The following is a 20,131-nucleotide window of genomic DNA, read 5'->3' as shown; positions in this document are numbered from 1 at the left end:
GGTGGCGAATGTGTGTGGCAGCTCTTGTTGTCGCGACGCGTGGTGCACCATGCACGACCGGAATGCACGCGGCATGGCTTGCCTCGTGCACAGCGACGGGGACAACGGCCAAAGGAAGGGTCTTTCATACCCCTACAAGCGTGGGGATGGTGCCCTTGAGAGCAACGCGGCCAAAGGAGGAGGAGGCTGTGATGGCCACGCCTGCGCTGACATCCCTTTGAGGAAGGCGGCGAGCTGGCGAGACGGGCAGTCTCGTACTGGGCGGGCACCCGTTCCGGTACCACGCGACCAGCGCGCCGCCGATGCTTCAGACCCTCTGCCGGGAGCATTGGCAGACAGGCACGACGCGCACGGATCGCCGGGGTGCGTACGCCACGCCGGGCGCACAGACCGGTCCGTGCACGACGCGCGCAATCCTCGCCAAGCCATCAAAGGACGGCGTGTCGTACACCTCGGCAGGCAGCGTGTCTGACTGACCTTGTGCACCCGTGTAGTGGGCTGGGTCCTTCATGACCTGCACACGCGTGTTGTGGGTGGCGGAGGTGCTGGCCAAAGGAGGGGTGTGCGCGCTGGCGCCTGCCTGCCGGGCTGTCACCCACCGACCCACTGTCGACGGCCGCTGTACGTGGGGGAAGCTACATATACCGGGTTCCTCATCACCGCGACGTGTATCACTCTCTCACTCATCATTCTCTCTACGCCTTCCCCCTTCCTCGACACACATCCTCCCCGCTCGCCAAAGGCTCTTATCTACTACCATCTCGTACAGCCGCCATGCGCTTCGGTGTCCCCGAGTGGGGCAACCCCTCTAGCGACCACAACACTCCTTCTCTCCCTGCGCATGCCCACGACGACGATAGCCAAGACGACAAGGACCACGTTCGTCGTGTCATCAACGCTCTCGAGAACGGCAACCAGGACGACAAGGACCGCGTTCGTCGTGAGATCGACGCGCGCAACGACAACAGCCAAGACGACAAGGGCCACGTTCGGCGCGTGATCAACGCCTGCGCCGATATCAACCAGGACCACAACGACCTCGTCCGTCGTATGAACTACTCTCACGCTACGACGCTCCCTCGTGGCGGCTTTGGCGCGTACGCAGCATCCCGTCCCCCGGCACCCTCTCCTCTCCGTCCCCGTGACTACTCGTGGTCGGGCTACAGCGGGCACGCCCCGGCTCCGTTCGGCTCCCCTGCCCCCGGCCTTCCTTCTGCCGCCCCTCGCCCTGTTGCCACTGGCTGGGGCAGCTGTGCCATCGGCAACGCTCGTCCCCCCGGCCGCCCTAACGCGGGGGCTTTCGGTGCCAACCACGACGACGATCGCCGCCACCCGCCCCACCGTCAGCCCGACAACAGCGAGGGCCGCCACAACGCCCGCCAGCCGGCCAACCTCGGCAACTTTCAACTCGGCGCCGTCACCCCCGCTGATAACGGTCCCCCTCACCACCCCATGTTCGCCGTCAACCCCCCATCGGCGGATGCCCCGCCGCGTCGCGTTGGGCCCGGCGCTCCCTGGCAGCGTGGTCCCTTTGAGATGCCCATGGCGCACCGTCAAGCCCCGCCTGCTCCAGTCGTGCAGGCTGGTGAATCTACCAGGTCCCGCCTCCGCGTCGAGCCTGGTATCGGCGAGGCCAACCGCCAGGGCGGCGGGCACGATGCCGGTGGTCGCCGTGATGCTCCGCCTGCAAGGGTCAATGGTAGCGGTAAGGGCAGTGGTGCGAGGCGTGGGGAGGGATCTGTTCGGCCCCGCTACATGCCGTACCGCGAGTGGTACGCCCACCACGGCAGCGGCCCCAGCTCTCTCCTCGGCACGCCTCGTGCGATCGTCGCCAACCCAGTCTCCCCGGCCAACTGGCCCCGCTTCGAAGAGGTCCCCGAGCAGCCCGCCGAAGGCTACCTTCGGTACATCGAAAGGGTGTACCCTGGTATGCCAACCAGCGTGGTTCGTGCCAGACACCGATGTGCGTGACCTGCATGCTAACCTCCCCCCAGTTCGCTGACGAGTTCCTCTATGATGCCGCCAAAGCTGGCCAGCCAAAGCGAGCTGATGGCATGCCAGACAAGGTTCGCGAAGCCATCTACCGCAACCTGCAGCCCAAGCTCAACGACAACCGCATCACCAAGCGCCAGTTCGCCGCCTCCGCCTCCGTCCTCTGGATGACCCACCCCCTTGGGACAGGACGTGCCGTCTCCACCACTCAGTTCCAGGCAGCTCAACTCCCCAACGGCCTCCGTGCGTGCCACACCGACTACCAGAAGCGCCTCGCCTACGAAGTGGCGAAGCGGATCTGCCCCGAGGACGTCGTGGAGAGGCGCAGCCTCTGCGGATCTTGCAAGATCAAGGGATTCTCTTGCTGCTTCGTGCTCTCTTCACTGCACGCTGAGAAGTGCCTGGCCAGCCTGGTTAGCCAGCGTGGATAGTAACAGTGTCCCGTTCTTGGTGTGAGTGGACGGCTCAGAAACAGAGACGGACGGCGCGCTAACAGACGAAGACCTCTCCTCCGTTTCTCCCCTCCCCTCCTCGCCCTGTGATTCTCCATCCCAGTCATCCTCGTCCATCAGTCATCATCGTCGTCGATCAGCCATCATTGTCCTTTGTTAAGTGAAGCACCCTCCTCCACCCATCGAGCTAGTAATGAGCGCGGCACTGTCCCCGCTCGTGTTGTCGGCCGATCCTGTGGCCCGAGAGTGGCTGCGGCGAGTGAGGGTACTGTGTCAGTTGTCGCCATTGTATCATCTGCATGCATTGTGGATACACATGTAAAGGGGTATCCAGTCTACAACAAACACAAAAACACTTGCGGGGTTCGCTTCCTGGGGGCGGCTATGGCGTACCGGAGTCTATACCATACAGGCTTTACAGACCAATCGATGATAGGTTTAAAGCACCGGAGGTCATCCTTTTCGAAGGTCCGACGATGAATCGAACCCCCGTCCTCGCAGAATGACCCTTAACTCACCGATTACGCAAGAGGACCTACCGCGAGGGGCTTCCAGGCTTGCCTGACCAACAAGTGCGTTGAAAGACATCGGAAGGGTCTGTTTCCTTATGAATGCATGTCTCACACCCACATCACCCAGCCGCCGCTTCCCTACCAGCTTGTGGTCCTGGCCGCCAGCTCTACGCATGTTCCATATGTATCAGCTCACAACCTCAATGCTCCCTACACTGATATGGGGCCGCGCCTCGCCCGACTCTTCGCTTGGCGTCGGCTCAGCCCCGCACCGGCCAAGTCCGGCCCGCAGTCGAGCGGGCGAGCGGGTGAGCAAAGTGCTTCGGGCGCTTAACTCCTGTCCACCTCGAGGATATATGTCGGCGCTCTCCTGCATCTCATCCGTCTCCCCTCCTCACCACCCATGCGCCGAGCATGTCCAAGCTCTCCACCGCGACACTGACAGCGCCCTCGCCCCGCCCGGGGGCCAGCATCCCGTCCACGCCGGGCCCCAGCCGCCCCGAGTCGATCGAGATGGGGCCCATCAGCGGCCCGAGCACACCCGCCGACGAGGACGCCGCCGCCGCCGCCGCTGCTGCTGCCGCGAGCCTGCGCGAGTCGAACATGTGAGGTCGTGTATCGTACGTCGCTGACCCCAGCCGCTCCGTCATCATCTGCGTCTCGTCGTTCCTCCTCGTATTCACGACATGCGGCACCGTCTTCTCGTTCGGCATCTACCAGGAGCTATACCAGACCATGTCGCGTGAGCCGGGCAACCCGTTCTCTGGCGCGTCGCCCGCCGCGATCGACGTGATTGGCACACTGTCAGTCGCGTTCATGACGATCGCCGCGCCGCTGGCGACGGCGTGGACCAAGCGCTTCTCCCCGCGCATTGTCATCTCGCTGGGCACGGCCTTCTTCTTCCTCTCGGCCATGCTCGCGTCCTTCTCTACCAGGCTCTGGGAGTTCATCCTCACCCAGGGCCTCATGGCCGGACTCGGCACCTGCTTCGCGTACATGCCGGCCGTGACGGTCGCGCCGACGTGGTACGGCCCGCGTCGTGGCCTCGCCCTCGGCATCATCATGTCGGGCACGGGCGTTGGTGGGCTGGTGTGGGCGCCCGCGCTGCAGGCACTCAACGCCGCCGTCGGGTTCCGCAACGGCTTGCGAATCTCAGGTGGCATCTCGACGTTCTTGCTGCTCATCGGCGGCATCTTCATCGACTGGGACCCCGTGTCCAAGGCCCGGCTCGAGGCCGAGAACGCACGGCTCAAGACCGCAGCGGGCAAGTCGTGGAAGTACAGCCTCGTGTCGCTGTGGAACGTGCCGCTTGTCGACTGGCGTATCGCCCGCTCGTCCAAGTTCTCGGCGCAGCTCTTCGCGTCCTTCCTCCAGTCGGCGGCGTACTACACGCCCGTGTTCTTCTTCTCGGCGTATGCCAAGACCCTCGGCTACTCGGCCAAGCAGGGCGCAAACTTCATCGCCATCAACAACGCATGTAACGCCATCGGCAAGATTGCATTTGGCATGATCGCCGACAAGTTTGGAAGGATCAACATGCTTCTCTTCACGACGGTAATCAGCGCCATTGCGAGCTTTGGCTTCTGGATGCCCTCGACACTGGTGCCCTCGCTCGCGTCCGGCCAGGGGCTATTCATCACCTACACCATCACGTACGGCATCTTTGCGAGCGCATACGTCTCGCTCTTCCCCACGTCGCTGGTCGAGCTCTTTGGCCCGCAGAACTTTGCATCCGTCAACGGCATCCTCTACATGGCAAGAGGACTTGCCACCCTTGTCGGCACGCCGACAGCCGGTGCCCTCCTCCGTGGCTCAGAGCATCTCACGGACCCGAGCGGCTACCTCCACATGGCTATCATGGTCGGGGCGCTACTGGCTGGCGCCAGTGTCGGTGTTGTCTGGGTTCGGATGGAGTGGAAGCGTGGACCGTAAGCGCTGAGGACCACAGTATGACAACGTGTATAATATGTACTTGTACTATGGCATTGCATTGCTCGAGAATATGTGTCACTGAGCAAAGCGTTTCCATTACCATTGCTTTACCCATGTATTCCAGGCTGTGTCATTCCGCCTGACATTGGCCTGGTAAATCCCCACCACCCGTGCGACTTGAATGTGGCACTTCAACCCGTCTGGTCTTGCAGGAGGTGGCAATCCGCCCGCCCGCCCGCCTGCAGCCAAAACTTTCAAATCGCAGACAACCATGCATGGCCACGATAATCTAGATAATCCGATAGCAGAGATATGAGCAAACTGTAGTTTCGTAGGGCCGGTCGGCGCTGTGTACAACGTGAACGGCTTTTTTACGCCTTGGTCTCGTGGATGTACTCGGTGTTGTCACCCTCGTCGGACGAGGTGATCGAGCGACCCGAGAGATCGTGCTTGGCGTCCCACTCGGCGACCTTGTCGTCGGGAACCTTAATGAGGTTGTGCGAGACGGAGCCGTCGTCGAGGATGACGACGATCTGGCGGAGCTGGTAGTGGCGCCACTTGGGGAGGAGGATGGTCCAGACAATGTAGTAGAGACCGCAGAGGCCAATGAAGCCGAGACCGGTGAGCGAGGCTGCGGCGTAGAAGAAGCCGAACGACGAGGCCTTGATGCCGGCCTTGGGGGGAACCCAGGGCATGATGATGAGGAAGACCTTGGCGAGGAAGAAGAAGATGACGGCGACGTTCCAGCTGCGGTAGCCCGAGGGAGGGAGGTTGAGCTGAGCGCGGCGGCGACGGACGAGGAAGAGACCAAAGGTCATGAGGGCCATGAAGAACGACGAGGGGTAGTTCTGGAGCGAGATGATGAAGTTGAAGGCGCTGCCGGCCGGGGGAGCGAGGATCATGATGAGCGACACGAACCACGAGAACAAGACTGCTCCGCCCGGCGTGCCGAAGGGCTTGGTTGAGACGAAGAAGGCGGGGTACGGGACGACTCCCTGGCGACCAATCTCACGGATCATGCGCGAGTGGCCGAGCTTGGAGGCCATCATGTTGCCGAGGGCCGAAAGAACGGGCAAAATGGTGAGTCCCTTAGCGGCCTTCTCGCCGAAAAGCGTCTTGAAGTAGAACGAAGCAGTAACCTGCGACGACTTGATGATCTCGGCCTTGGGGAGGGCGGCAAAGTAGGCAATGTTGACGAGGAAGTAGAGGACGAAAACGATGGTGACGGCACCGTTGGCGGTACGCTTGATGGTGCGAATAGGGTCCTTGACTTCGTTCGCCACATTGAACGAGTTGTTGTATCCACCGTACGAGAAGATAATGCTAACGAGAGCATTCGAGAGGTTGTATCCATCGTCCGAGGTGCCCTGGAAGCCATTGCGGAAGTTGGCCTTGGGGTCCTTGACCTTGTCGGGGAAGCGGCCGGCAAGGACGGCGAAACCCGAAAAAGTAATCAGGAGGAGTGTGGCGATCTTGATTACACCGAGAATGTTAATCAGACGCAGAACGAGCTTGTTCGAGATGGTAACGATGATAGCGACAAGAGTAATAGCAGCGATGGCGATTCCCTTGAGCTCCCAGTCCTTTCCGGTACGGTTGGTCATGCGGAAAATGTACTGGGCGACGACGAAGGCGTTGGACGAGGAGAACGACAGCACGACGGTAAGGAAGGCAAACGTGACAGGGAAGAAGTACTTGGGCTTGGGGTAGGCCTGCTCGAGGTAGACGACTTCCGAGCCGGAGCGCGAGGGGTAGAAGGACATGAACTCGAGGTAGACCGAGATACCGGCGAGCGAGATGAGCCAACCAATGATCCAGTAGATGAGCGACAGGCCGACCGAGCCCGTCTGGCGCAAGATGTTTGCGGCTGTAGAGTTTGTGTCAGCATTACTCGGCGTTGTCGTCACAGAGAACACGTACGAGTCGAGAAGATACCCGTACCAATCAGCATACTGATGTTGAGGAAGAGCGTGGTCCAGAAGCCGACCTGGTATCCAAGGGGGTTGACGGCCTCGACGGGCGCACCGTGGACCTCCTGGTACGTGGCGTAGCCGGCATTGTTTCCACCCTCCTCAGCGACGTACTCGAGGTCGCCCTTGACCACGAACTTGGGCTTCGCAAAGTGGCTGTTGGTTTCGGTGCCGGTGCGGGAGAGGGAGGGGACCTGGCCGAGCTCGCCTTCGACGCCGCCGTCGAGCGAGTGCTTCTTCTCGTTGTCGGATCCAGCCATCGTGGAGCCGTAGGTGGTGGAACTGAGGAGTCGAGGGGTTGATGCTCTTGCTCCAACTTTCACCGAGCCGTTATATCTGGTTCACGTCCCTCCGGAGATCGCGTCCGAGGTTTGCGTTGCCAGTAACCGAGCTCACGGCGCTAGCTGCAAACTGTAATGGCAATGAGCACGCCGAGGCAGGCGGTGACGACGGCCTCAACCTCCGCATCCTGCTACACCAATGTCGTATATCGTCGCCTCCATCTGCACCGATGGCATGGGTACGTGCGACCAACGCGCGATGTTTAGTGTCGAGCACGACATTGTGTCAGCCTAAACTCGACGGCGTGCTGCTGATCTGATGACGGCAAACTGGGGGGAAATCAGAGTTGCGTGGTCGGCCCGAGAGGCGTGCGCCAGGTTACTTGACCTTGATCCTGCCAAGCCGAAGTGGGGAGAGAGTGGGGGGAGGCGGTGGTGTATGGCCTCAAGGCAAGCGGCGGGGCTAGGCCGCCGAGGGCTGGCGTAGCTCGACGAAGGCGACATGCGGCGGCATGACGGCCAGCGCTGGCAGACAGGCAGGTGGTGCCTCGGGCGCCACCCCACAAACGCGGTGCGCGCAACCCGGTCTGCCAAGACTTTGGAGCGCGGTCCCTGAAGCCGAGGACACTGCACACAAGGGTTTACGAGCCAGTGATGACCCCGCCAAGACTCTTTGCGCTATGTTGGATATGTGGTGCGTTCCATGGCGTACGGATCCGCGATTTGGCTTGGTGCAGCTAATGGACGGGCAAGGCCGATAGCATCGAGCGGGTGAGTTTGAACTGGGAACGTGGGGTGCAAGAGACGGCAAAGCGACATTATCTCTGGTACAGTGATAGGTACATACTGCCTCGGCTTGATCGACAAGATCCGCAGCCCGCGCAGCAGAGAAGCCATGGTGGGCTAGCGGGGGAGGCCGACCGCGCACTGCACTGCGCACGAACTATGCCTCGTTACCTCCGCTAAGGCCGTAGCCCCCCCCGTAGGCTCAGGCTCAGGCGGCCTGCTTAGTGATCATGAACGTTGGCGGGACGGCAATGATGATAGCAAAAGACCAGATCGCGCGATAATGGCGACATGTGTGCAGGTGGTGCCTGAAAGCTCGTCATCAGTCTTGGCACTCAGTAAAATCAGTCGGGAAGCCGTAGACCGTTAACAAAGAGATCCAGATCCAATAGGATAAGGAACCAATAGGACAATGACCGTATATCATTACAAGCACCCGCCGCGTAAACATGGTTACGGTGTGCTTGCGTCCGTGGTGAGAGCGTGGCGCCGAGGACTCAGGCCGCCGCGCGGTATCCGCGCGCGCACTCGCTTGTACAACGGTGTCAGCAGTGCTTACCGCGATACCGAGAGGCGTCGGGCCAGCGGTCAGCGGCACAGCGGGCACTAGACCGCCCGCAGCAGCCCAAGGCTTGGACTTGCGCAGTTGTGTGCGTGCTCGGATGTTGACATTCGCGCGAGCTGTTCCGGCCTGCAGGAGGTAGCAAGCAGGCCAAGACAAACCAGAGACCGATACCCAGCAGCGTCGAGTTGCGGGATACCGCGTATCACGCTCGACCATGCTGTTGGATAGACATGAGCAGATCTGCCCGCCCGTGTGCAATGCGTGTGCGTGATCATGCGTCGTTGTTTCAAGCGAGGTAGTTACCGCCGGCGGTGTCCAAAAAGTGGAATCGGCGGACACCTGGGCGCGGAGTCGCCGGCGTCGCTCCCATTTGGCAGACACACAACATTTGTGCGTGCTGAGGCGTTGTAGGCAAGCGAGCTGGTCGCCTGCCTCGGTGTCACACCGACTCGGAGATCGAGGAAGGGCAAGCGGGATACACTGCCGCCTCAGCATATCCGTCGTTTGTGGATACGCGCTGGCAGCGTTCGAGCTCCAGACGTGCGTGCTTGGCGTCGATCTCAACAAGCGAGATGGTGCGATCCGTAGCGCTCGAGCAAAATTGTGCACAGACAGGATGCTGGGTTCATGCTTGATTCTTGCCGTCCGCTTCCCCAGTCGGAGGACAGGCCTCTTTCATTGCCCAACTCGTCGCCGTTCATGTCCACCCGGCGTAGAAACAACGAAGGCGAGACCCCCTTGGTCTCTGAGGCAGTTCCAGGGCCATCTGGTAACTGCAGCGTTGGTTTCCACTGATGCCACTCTAATCGCCCACAACGGCGTCGAGCTTGGAGACTCCTCCTCGCTCACGTCAAGGCTGGCGGCGAGTACTTGCTCGTTAACGAGCATTCGTTCCTCAAGCACAACTTCCCGCACAAACTCGGGCTCACCTTCCTCTTCCAACAAGTGCTCCACCAGGACCGAGCCTTGGTCATCACGATCACGATAAAGGCAACACTGAGCTCCCCTACTCGTCGTCACTCCCGTTGACATTCGGCGGTGAAGCGGTCGAGGTCGAGATCCGAGCGAGAGCGCACTCGAACGCGGCCGACCAGTTGGCTGCCCGAGCCTCCTGGTGCGGAGAGCCGGTCGGGCCCCACTCACGGTGGACGACACGGTCTGGGATCTGCACGAGTTGTCAACGCTTGTAGCCCCCGGTATGAGCCGAGTTGCGGTCGTCGTCGTCGACCCACAGCGTGTCGATCCCCGAGTCCAAGTCAAGCCCCGTGGCCACCCACTGACCCTCGCCTACCCCTCCCCTCTCCGAAAGGAACGGAGGTAGTCGTCGTCGCCCCCGCCCTCGGTCAGTCAGTGGTCAGTCAGCATTCACTTGCGGCGCGCCGGCGCCGGCGCCGACGACGACGACAGCGCTGGGCACCACGGGCCTCACTGGCCGCTGCTATACTCGGTCATCTCCGCGGGGCCGCCCGGCCGACGTTGTCCGGCCCCGCAGTGGCGCTCGAGGTCGCCGCGAGTTGCAAAGAGCGCGCCGTTCGGATCTGCAGGGCGTATGGATTCTGTTCATGACGAGACGAGGGAAACGCTGCATTCTGGACGCAGTTAAGTGCACTTCTGTTGACATTGCCTTTGACCTGCACGTTCGTACTGATGGCTCCACGAGCTGGATCAGCTCGTGCATTTCGGGTTGCCAAGCGAGCTATCCACATTCCGCACCCCTCGTGCATCCACACGAGCAGGCGGTAATCACCTTCGACCTGAGTGACGTCTCCTCGGCGCTAGCGTGCCGAAACATGTCCGCCAACGGCGCAACCGGGCCCATATGTAACATAATGGGCGACGTCTCTCTTCCGTTCGGTGACGGCATTGAATGAGCTAGCGTTGGTTCCGGTTTCCTCTGCCCACCTGCGTGCGCCGCCGTCGTGCCGTGGATCAACGGAACTCTCCATGAATAGGTGGCATTAAAACACCGCACGTGTCACTCCCGGCGGCACTGATGCCTCGGGCCCCAGGCCAAGCACAAGTGGCTGTTTGTGTTTTGGCACTAGTTCATGTGCTAGGCGGTCCCGACCCCCGCGCGCGATCGCAAGAGGTCAGCAGGCTTTCGGACCGGAGGAGAGCGTCGGGACACGTCTGCCTGCCCGTCTGGAGAGCGGGGGCTGGTGGTGGTAGCGAGAGTGGATAAAAGCGCGCCAAGGCGGGCCAAACACCACCTCGAGCCACTCTGGAGTAACTAACTCTTGGTTCACAAACACTAGAGTACAGCACACACATACACTTGAGAACACACACACACACAGACATGGGCGGCACAACAGATGTCGACATCCTCGCGCGCGCCGGCGCGACGGGTTGGCGCGGCCTCTTCCAGAACGGCAAGGTGGTCGCCATCACGCTCTTCTCGTCGGTCGGCGGCGTCCTGTACGGCTACAACCAAGGCGTGTTCGGCCAGGTGCAGGTGATGGAGAACTTTGTCGACCGGTACTATCTCGAACTCAACTCGGACAATGTGGCGCGCAAGGGTCTCCTCACTGCCATTCTCGAGCTCGGCGCCTTCCTCGGCGCTTTCATGGCCGGCCCGCTCGCCGACGCCTACTCGCGCAAGGTGGGTTTTTGGGTCCGACGCTGCTAACATTACCCAGTACTCCCTCTCCGCCTGGTGCTTCCTCTTCATGGTCGGCGTCGCCATCCAGACCGGCGCCGACGCCAACCCCCACGCCGGGTGCATCTACGCCGGCCGTTGGTTCGCAGGCATGGGCGTCGGCGCCATCTCCATGCTTGTCCCCATGTACAATGCCGAGCTAGCACCTCCTGGTATCCGCGGTTCGCTCGTTTCCCTCCAGCAGCTGGCCATTACCTTCGGTATCCTTATCTCGTACTGGATCGCATACGGCACCAACTTCATCGGTGGCACAAAGTACAACTCCGTGACGAAAACTGGGCAGTCGACGGCCGCGTGGCGCCTCCCGCTGTCGCTTCAGCTCATCCCTGGTGCTGTACTGTGTGTCGGCGCGCTGTTCCTCCCGTTTTCACCTCGATGGCTCATGTTGAAGGGTATGCCGGATCTGAGATATATGGAAGCTGATGGCCAGGACGCGAGGACGAGTGCCTCACAACGCTCGCGCACCTGCGTGGCGGCGACCCTAGCGCACCCGAGATCCAGTACGAGTTCCGTGCCTTGCAGGCTGAGCGTCTCGTCGAGCGTGAGATTGCCAAGGAGCGATACGGCTACGACGACGTCAACTTCAAGGTGTCCTTGATGGAGTACCGTCGTCTGTTCACCTCCAAGCCTCTGCTTAAGCGTCTACTCATCGGCGCGTCCGCACAGGGCCTGCAGCAGTGGACTGGAATCAATGGTGAGTGACACAGAGTTAGTCTAGTACTCAACCCAGCGATCATCTACTACGCGCCATCGATCTTCAAGGAGATTGGTCTCACCGGTAACACCATCGGCCTCCTTGCCACAGGCGTCGTTGGCATCGTCAACTTTGTGCTCACTATCCCCGCTGTCCTCTTTGTCGACAACGTGAGTGTGACCTGAGAGCCCGCCTGACGTCAGTTCGGCCGTAAGCCAATCCTCATCTGGGGCATGGCCAACATGGCCATCTCGCATGCCACGGTCGGTGCGATTGTCGCAACCTACGGCGGCAAGTTTGACACGCACAAGTCGGCTGGCAACGGAGCTGTCTTTATGAGTGAGTTGGATCAGCTGAGAGATCTACACAGTTACCAGCCGGCTAACTCGTTACAAGTCTTCTGGTTCATCGCCAACTTTGCCGTCACCTGGGGTCCGCTCGCCTGGGTGATCTCGTCCGAGGTTTGGCCCTTGGATATGCGCGCCAAAGGCATGGCAATCTCATCGTCTACGAACTGTAAGTGCAGCTGGGAGAGTGGGAGGAGAGCGGGAGGAGCCAGAGGAAGAAGGGGTGGAGACGGAAGACTGCCACCAACGCCACATTCGCCTGTCATCAACCCCACCTAACATTCCACCAGGGATCATGAACTTCACGGTCGCAATGGTCACGCCTGTCATGTTCAAGAACATCGGTTACAAGACGTACATGGTGTTCATGTGCTTCTGTATCGTCGGATTGCTGTTCTCGATCTTCATCGTGCCCGAACTCAAAGGCCTGTCGCTCGAGGAGGTCGACCACATCTTGTGAGTTGGGCACGGTGTTGAAGGGTCTGGGATCGTTAGCTGACAGCTTGCTCAGTGGCGACGACGCCGGTGCCAAGGACCAGCAGCGCCGCGACCGTATCGCCCACGAGATCGGTCTCGACAAGCTGGCCAGCGACATCATCCACAAGGAGCAGGTCCACGGCCCGGCCGGCGGCTACGACCACAAGGACGTGGAGAAGTCCGAGGCTGAGGTCAAGCCCAAGCGCCGGTTTGGTCGCAAGGCCGCCAAGGCCGCCGAAGAGACTGCGGTGCCGGCTGCAGCCGCCGAGGCGACCGAGGCGACTGCCGTGAGCGACGCCGCGCCGCAGATCCGTTGAGTGATCAGCGTATCATCTCCTCCACTCTCACCCACCACCCTCTTAATGCACTCACTGAATAATCACACTCCTGTACTGCCTGACTTGTTGAGATGCGACGTCGTGCTTGAGCGTGTGCGTTGCAGTGGTCGTGTGAGCGGCTGGTGGTAAAAGCGCCACACTCGTGTAAGGTGTAAATTTGGGTGGCAAGTTCTGAACTGATTAGGGTGGGTTGGAGGATTTGGGTGGGCTAAACTCCAGGGTGAGATATTCTGAACTGAAAACGTAGGACGGGGGAGTCACAATGGGGGGAAGAGAGAGAGAGGGGGGGGGGGAAGATGCGCTGCTTGGGCAGCGAGCAGCCAGCAGCCAGCAGCGACCGGCGCCGGGTGGGCAATTGTCGTTGTGCTGCTGCTGCGCCGCCGCCGCCGCCAGTGGTCTTTCAGGGTCGACCAGACGCGACGCGCCAGACTGGCAGTCATGTGTGCCATTTGGTTCCGTCGACGGCGGCGGACACCCTCCACAATGGGTGGCGGGGAAGAAGGTGGTGGTGGTGCGTGAGCGGTGCCGTGCATGCTTGGGGGTTGCGGTGTGCATGGGTAGAGGTGGGCATGGTGCAGGGTTGTGCTGCGCGAGTTTGGGGGGTGTAGGTTGCGTGCAAGGCGAGCTGGGCCAAAATGGCTGTTGGCTGGCGAGTTGCAGTGCGGTGCCGGGTGGGTGGTTGGGTGTGGGTGCGCGGGCGGTGCGGTGCCAGTAACACGAGGGCCCTGAAGTGAGTAAACAACTCTTCATCACTATCCTACTCTTTCCATCACCTCGTCTTGTTACTTTCTCTTGTAGCCTGCTCCCCCAAAGCCCGCCAAGCCGACATGACCCCAGGCAAGGACCAGACAGCCCCACCGGCAGCGCTCGAGCACACCGCCGCCCCAGCAGTGAGTCTTTATGTTTGGCCCAGTGACCCGACAAGTACACATGTTTTCAGCATCCAAATGTTTGCCGGTCCTCCTCCTTCCATGGAATCTCTTGACGGGAGACTCACTGGGAGCAGACAGCTGGAGAATGCTAACCTGGTGCAGTTCAACATTGGCGCCCCGCCCGCACACTCTACCAGCAACCCGCAGGCAGAAAAGCTGCGAGCCATTTTGCATGAGAGAAAGAGAAAGAGACAGCTGGCAGAGGCTGCCCGATCTACGTCGTCGGGTACCCAGGCGCCTCCCACTGCGTCTGTAGCATCTGCGGCCCCATCCGCTGCACCCACACTCGCGCTCGTGCCCGCGAGTGAGCCATCGCCCGCTAGGAAGAAGATACGGCACAACGAACCCACATCCTCGGAGACCTCGATTGTCCACAGCTTGCCGCCCGCGCCAGACTTCAAGACGTCCCTGGCAGAGGCGAAGAGACTGGCCCCTCAACTCGGCCATCTATCCATACAGGATGATGGGACCGTGACTGGCCTCCACGTCACCGAGCTCCTCAGCCTGCTTCAAAACCTCGATCTCACTCCAGGCAGCATACAACATGCGGAGACGACGTGCAAGGAGCAGGAGCAGCGTGGCAAGAAGCGCAGGCTCGATGAGGACGGCGCCGTGCCGGAGCAGCTCGATGAGGACCGGTCGGTGCAGGAGAACCCCGACTGCCTTGACGACACGATCGAGGGATATCAGGTGTATGTCGCGAAGCCAGCTCCCCGCGCAGCTTGGGCTGGGGTCCTCGGACGCAACCCCACCGCATTGTCGCCAGCAGGATCAGTCGAACTGCAGGCCACACAGGAGGAGGTACAGCCCAGTCTAGCCGCCTACCTCAAAGCCACCATGAGGATGCCACCTCTCCTTCGAGTGGATCCAGCGCTGCTTAATGCGGCATTGACACCCGGAGGCAAGAACGGCCACACCCGAAGCGGCCATGGACAGATGTTGGCCAACCATGGGGCTGTTGCCTTCCATGGCGATAACCTGCTGTCGCTGACGGTAGGCTTGGCGACCGAGGCGATTTACCCCGGGTTCAGTTGCGGGGCTCAGTCGGTAAGTACTCGCCGATGACGCGAACACTCTCTTTCTGCACACGGAGTGTGCTAAATTAAGCTCACACCAACAGCTACTTCGCGACATTCACGAAGCTAATGCGACGCAGCGTCTCATCGCTATCGGTCTGGGCCTGCACAAGAAGATGTGCCTAGGAAACGCGGGGAAGCGGGCGAAGGAGGCAGTCTGGCAAGCTGAGCACTCGCTAGGCTTAGTGCTTGAGGGATTCTTCCTGGCCATCCTGCTCACGCACGGCATTGAGGTTACTCTGGCGTATTCTACGTTGTGCTTCGGCCAGTCGCTGGAGTACATCTACGACATGATGGCCACAGACGCCGTTAGCGAGTCCTCGGATTCTCGGGAGTGGCGAGAGGCCATCAGCGGGGCTGGCATGTTCGACGTGCTTAAGTGGCTCGAGGGAGTGACGTCGTTGGGAGTCAAGGTAGAGACCCACGACGGCCGGGTGACTGTGAGGATATGGTGCCAGTGGGGGCAGGAGCTACTTCGTGGCATGGCAGAGCATGGCTCTGTGGACGTTGCGCGTGGTCTCGCCTCCCTGCAAATTATTCGCCAGATGTATACACTGGTACCGGTAAGTTTTGCTGCTATCGCTGCGGGCAAGATACTGACATCGCACAGCAAACTTGGCGGGACCTCATGTGAGGTGTGCCACAACCAACCGGACACATTTTGGGCTTTTTAGATTTGATTCCGTTCTCGTCCCTTGTGAGTGTCACTCGAGTTAATCTCGACTCGGCCGTTTCACCACTCTTTCCGACATCTGCCTTCTGAAATCTCCCACTTCACCACAACCACCATGACAATCGACGCCGAGCTCAAGGCCAAGCTGGGCAGGTGGTCAACCAGACTGGGCACCTTGCCTAGCCTGGCCCTGCCCACAGACTACCCACGACCGACCCCAGCTCGCATGATCGAGTCCACCCAGACGCTCCCAATCCCAGCCTCGCTCATCCCTCCCCTCATGCACTTGACTTACGAGTTCAGCGAGTTGTATCCTTCGTCGACCCTCCCGACGCCGTACCACCTTCTCCTTACGTCCTTTGTCATCCTCCTCTTCCGGTACACGCCCGATCCATCCCTCGTTGTTTGCACCTCAGCCCCCGGAACCACCACCCCTCTGCTCCTCAAGTTGGATATCACCGCGGAAATGACGTTCTTTGACGTCCTGCGTCAAGTCATGGAGCGCGAGACCGAAGCCGCTGCCGACGTTCTTCCCTTGTCCAACCTTGTCGATCATCTCAAGCCTGAGGGCCCTCTCTACCGGGTGCGGTTCTTTGACTCGACCCATGTCGAGTCCGACCCCCACTCCTCGCTTTCGACCGACTTCACTCTCTTCCTCCTCGCCGAGCCAAGCGACAAGCCCGCAACACGTATGGCCATCCCCCCTCTCTACCTTCGCCTCACCTACAACTCCCTCCTCTTCACCCAGTCGCGCGTCCAGGCTACCCTCGAGTCCCTGCTTCAGCTTATTCGCTCGGCATCAAGCAATGATCCCACCCACCCCCTAGGATCATTGCCAATCCGTACCGACTCCCAACTTAGTGTCCTTCCCGACCCAAGCGCGGACCTCGACTGGTGTGGCTTCGTGGGTGCCATTCCGGACATCTTCTCGGCCAACGCCAAGGCCCACCCCGACCGTACCTGCGTTGTGCAGTGCGAGCTGGCGCCTGGCCAGGGAATCATGGACGGCCCCAGCAAGGGTAGAAGGACGTTCACGTACCGCCAGGTTGATGAGGCGTCCAATGTGCTTGCCCACGCCCTCATCAAAAGCGGCCTCAAGCAGGGCGAGGTAGTCATGGTCTACGCCGCCCGTTCCGCTGAGATGGTTGTCTGCGTTATGGGTATCCTCAAGGCCGGTGGTATCTTCTCCGTTGTCGGTGAGTAGCGATAACGATCTCGCATCTTGCGACAAAGTTAACATATCAGACCCCGCATACCCCCCTAACCGCCAGATCGTCTATCTGTCGGTTTCCACTCCCCGCTCGCTCTTGGTGATCAAGTCAGCTGGCGTTCTCTCGCCCACGGTCTCGGACTACATCAAGGACAAGCTTGACCTCCACGTCCACATCCCCGCTATTGAGCTCACCGAAAACGGTATCACCGGTTCTCCTAGCGGCTCTGCGGAGGACATTCTCGCTCCCTACCAGCAGCTTGCCCAGACCCCCGCTGGTGTCGTTCTTGGACCCGACTCTCCCGCCACTTTGTCCTTCACCTCCGGCTCGACTGGCATCCCCAAGGGCGTCAAGGGTCGTCACTACTCCCTCACTCACTTCTTCCCTTGGATGGCTCAGCGCTTCGGCCTCAGCCACGAGTCGCGCTACACCATGCTCAGCGGCATCGCGCACGATCCCATCCAGCGCGACATGTTCACGCCGTTGTTCCTCGGAGCGTCCCTCTACGTCCCAACCGCCGATGACATCGGCACTCCCGGTCGCCTCGCCGAGTGGATGGACGACAACAAGGTCACCGTCACGCACCTGACTCCTGCCATGGGTCAGCTCTTGTCCGCGCAGGCCACACGCCAGATCCCATCTCTTCTCAACGCCTTCTTCGTCGGCGATGTTCTCACGAAGCGCGACTGCCACCGCCTGCAATCGCTTGCCAAGAACGTTTGCATCATCAACATGTACGGGACGACCGAGACTCAACGTGCTGTCTCTTACTTTGCTATCCCTTCCGTCAACGAGGACCAGACTTTCCTGTCGACTCAGAAGGATCTTATCCCGGCCGGCCAGGGTATGATTGATGTCCAGCTCCTTGTCGTCAACCGCACCGACCGCAACGTCCCTTGTGCGGTTGGAGAGATGGGCGAGATCTACGTTCGTTCTGGTGGACTTGCTGAAGGCTACCTTGACCCTGCGGCTACTACCGAGAAGTTTGTCACCAACTGGTTCACCGAGGGCGTTGAGCGTGAGGACACCCTCGTCACGACCAACCCTGCAGCTGCTCAGCACTGGTTTGGCATTCGTGACAGGATGTACCGTTCTGGTGACCTCGGCCGCTACCTCCCTGATGGACGCGTCGAGTGTACTGGTCGTGCCGACGACCAGATCAAGATTCGTGGATTCCGCATCGAGCTCGGTGAGATCGACACCCACCTCTCGCGCCACCCTCTTGTCCGTGAGAACGTCACCCTTGTCCGTCGTGACAAGGACGAGGAGAAGGTCCTCGTGTCTTACTTCGTCCCCAACGACGGTCCCGAACTCGACGGCATGGCCTCTGCCAGCGAAGGTCTTGGAGCCGACGAGGATGAGCTTGACCTCAAGCAGGAGATGATCCGTGGCGTTCGCCGTTACCGCCGTCTCATTCGCGACATTCGCGAGCACCTCAAGAAGAAGCTTCCTTCTTATGCTGTGCCTGCCGTCTACTTCCCCCTGCACAAGCTGCCTCTCAACCCGAATGGCAAGATCGACAAGCCAGCCCTTCCCTTCCCCGACACTGCTCTCGCCGTCAAGCCGACTTCCAAGGCCTCATCTGATCTCACGCCTACACAGAAGACCATTCACGACATCTGGCTCAAGCTGCTCCCATCGCCGCCTCCTTCGATTGGCATCGACGAGAACTTCTTCGACCTGGGAGGCCACTCTATCCTTGCGACGCGCTTGATCTTCGAGATCCGAAAGACTTTCGTCGTCAATGCGCCTCTGGGTCTGGTCTTCGAGAAGCCAACTATTGGCCTCCAGGCCGCTGCCATTGACGAGCTCGCCGCGGCTGGTCTTCAGTCAGCTGACGCCTCCGAGCCCGCCAAGGAGAAGGTCGAGGAGGTCGCGTACGCTGCCGACGTCGAGCTTCTGTCCAAGGACCTTCCCGCGACCTTCAAGCCGCTCCCGGCCGACTTCGCCACCAAGAAGCTCACCGTCTTCCTCACTGGCGCCACCGGCTTCCTCGGCGCATTCATCCTCCGCGACCTCCTCTCTCGCCGCGCCGCCAAGGTCATCTGTCTCGTTCGCGCCAAGACTGCCGAGGCAGGCCTTGCCCGACTTCGCGACGGTGCTGAGGGGCGTGGTGCCTGGGACGAGCAGTGGGTCAAGGACGGGCGCGTCGAGGCCGTCGTGGGAGACTTGGGTGATGAGAAGTTTGGTCTTGACGCAGCCACCTGGGCTCGCGTTGCCGCGGAGGCGGACGCCGTCCTCCATAACGGTGCCGTCGTCCACTGGGTCTACCCCTACGCCAAGATGCGCGCCGCCAATGTTCTTTCGACTATGACTGCGCTGGACCTTGTTGCCGACACGAAACCCAAGCTCTTCAGCTTCGTCTCGTCCACCGCTGTTCTTGACAATGAGGCGTTTGTCCGCAAGTCCGACGAGCTGCTGTCGATGGGCAAGGCTGGCCTTTCTGAGAAGGATGACCTCGAGGACGCTCGAACTGGCCTCGACACTGGTTACGGTCAGAGCAAGTGGGTTGCCGAGAAGATAATCCTGGAGGCGGCCAAGCGTGGTCTTGCCGGTCACATTCTCCGCCCGTCGTATGTCCTTGGTGACTCCAAGACCGCCGTTACCAACACCGACGACTTCATCTGGCGTATGGTCAAGGGTTGTCTCCAGCTCGGCCTTATCCCAGACATCAACAACACACTCAATATGTGCCCTGTCGATCACGTTGCCATGCTCGCGTCTCTGTCTGCTCAGACGCTCACTCCTGAGAAGTTCAGCGTACTCCACGTTACTGGCCACCCTCGTCTTCGCTTCAATGACCTCCTTGGCGCTCTGCAGACCTACGGTTACCCCGTTAGCCAGGTCGAGTACATCCAGTGGCGACACAAGCTGGAGCAGCATGTCCTCGACACGCAGGACAATGCTCTCTTCCCGCTCCTCCACTTTGTTCTCGACGACCTCCCGACTTCGACCAAGGCTGTCGAGCTGGACGACACGAACGCGCAGGCATTGGCTTCGGGTGCGGGCGAACAGCCCACGTCTGGCGTTACCGAGGACCTCGTCGGTCTCTACATTGCCTGGCTGATCCGCGCTGGATTCATGGAGGCCCCAGAGGCGGGCAAGGGTAAGCCATTGCCTGTTCTCGAGGGCGGTGTCTCGCGTGCCATTGGCCGCACCACCGCTGGACAGGTCTAAAAAACCGATCCATCATCATCGGCCAACAAAATCATTGTACCTCGCATTCAAAGGGAT

The 20,131-nt window shown here is 60.6% G+C and overlaps 7 protein-coding genes across 7 annotated transcripts; 5 read left to right on the top strand and 2 right to left on the bottom strand.

Moving 5' to 3' along the window:
* Positions 1-774: 774 nt before the first annotated feature.
* On the top strand, positions 775-2,423 carry LOC62_01G000879 (uncharacterized protein; the record flags this gene model as incomplete). Its single annotated transcript, XM_062767339.1, is given in 3 exon segments — positions 775-1,927; positions 1,941-1,963; positions 1,995-2,423. The coding sequence occupies 3 exon segments, from the start codon at positions 775-777 to the stop codon at positions 2,421-2,423; spliced, it is 1,605 nt and encodes a 534-aa protein (XP_062623323.1).
* A 947-nt stretch (positions 2,424-3,370) lies between these two features.
* asaE_15 (MFS transporter asaE) lies at positions 3,371-4,957 on the top strand (the record flags this gene model as incomplete). Its single annotated transcript, XM_062767338.1, has 2 exons — positions 3,371-3,561; positions 3,595-4,957. The coding sequence occupies 2 exons, from the start codon at positions 3,371-3,373 to the stop codon at positions 4,886-4,888; spliced, it is 1,485 nt and encodes a 494-aa protein (XP_062623322.1). The 3' UTR covers positions 4,889-4,957.
* Positions 4,958-5,259: 302 nt separating this feature from the next.
* On the bottom strand, positions 5,260-7,118 carry MUP1_6 (High-affinity methionine permease; the record flags this gene model as incomplete). Its single annotated transcript, XM_062767337.1, has 2 exons — positions 5,260-6,755; positions 6,809-7,118. The coding sequence occupies 2 exons, from the start codon at positions 7,116-7,118 to the stop codon at positions 5,260-5,262; spliced, it is 1,806 nt and encodes a 601-aa protein (XP_062623321.1).
* A 3,595-nt stretch (positions 7,119-10,713) lies between these two features.
* HGT1_0 (High-affinity glucose transporter) lies at positions 10,714-13,093 on the top strand. Its single transcript, XM_062767336.1, has 8 exons — positions 10,714-11,092; positions 11,130-11,541; positions 11,580-11,843; positions 11,880-12,013; positions 12,047-12,182; positions 12,240-12,359; positions 12,481-12,646; positions 12,702-13,093. The coding sequence occupies exons 1-8, from the start codon at positions 10,790-10,792 to the stop codon at positions 12,982-12,984; spliced, it is 1,818 nt and encodes a 605-aa protein (XP_062623320.1). The 5' UTR covers positions 10,714-10,789; the 3' UTR covers positions 12,985-13,093.
* Positions 13,094-13,832: 739 nt separating this feature from the next.
* LOC62_01G000875 (uncharacterized protein) lies at positions 13,833-15,647 on the top strand (the record flags this gene model as incomplete). Its single annotated transcript, XM_062767335.1, has 4 exons — positions 13,833-13,895; positions 14,085-14,984; positions 15,058-15,576; positions 15,624-15,647. 4 exons carry the CDS (start codon positions 13,833-13,835, stop codon positions 15,645-15,647), a joined length of 1,506 nt encoding a protein of 501 aa, XP_062623319.1.
* Positions 15,648-15,752: 105 nt separating this feature from the next.
* On the bottom strand, positions 15,753-19,780 carry LOC62_01G000873 (uncharacterized protein; the record flags this gene model as incomplete). Its single annotated transcript, XM_062767333.1, has 2 exons — positions 15,753-16,882; positions 16,932-19,780. One exon carries the CDS (start codon positions 19,778-19,780, stop codon positions 18,728-18,730), a length of 1,053 nt encoding a protein of 350 aa, XP_062623318.1. The 3' UTR covers positions 15,753-16,882; positions 16,932-18,727.
* Positions 15,802-20,074, top strand: lys1_1 (L-2-aminoadipate reductase; the record flags this gene model as incomplete). Its single annotated transcript, XM_062767334.1, has 2 exons — positions 15,802-16,882; positions 16,932-20,074. The coding sequence occupies 2 exons, from the start codon at positions 15,802-15,804 to the stop codon at positions 20,072-20,074; spliced, it is 4,224 nt and encodes a 1,407-aa protein (XP_062623317.1).
* Positions 20,075-20,131: the final 57 nt, after the last annotated feature.

This window comes from Vanrija pseudolonga, chromosome 1, assembly GCF_020906515.1.
Source record: "Vanrija pseudolonga chromosome 1, complete sequence".
Taxonomy (NCBI): Eukaryota; Fungi; Basidiomycota; class Tremellomycetes; order Trichosporonales; family Trichosporonaceae; genus Vanrija; species Vanrija pseudolonga.
The sequence above is the reverse complement of the archived record's forward strand: the minus strand, read 5'-3'. Positions and strand labels throughout refer to the sequence as shown.

Bases quoted from the DNA above. Each gene is read 5' to 3' on its own strand.
- HGT1_0 (XM_062767336.1), top strand. From the start codon at position 10,790: ATGGGCGGCACAACAGATGTCGACATCCTCGCGCGCGCCGGCGCGACG. The intron at 11,093-11,129 runs GTGGGTTTTTGG...AACATTACCCAG, and splicing joins CCGACGCCTACTCGCGCAAG to TACTCCCTCTCCGCCTGGTG. The intron at 12,014-12,046 runs GTGAGTGTGACC...GCCTGACGTCAG, and splicing joins CTGTCCTCTTTGTCGACAAC to TTCGGCCGTAAGCCAATCCT.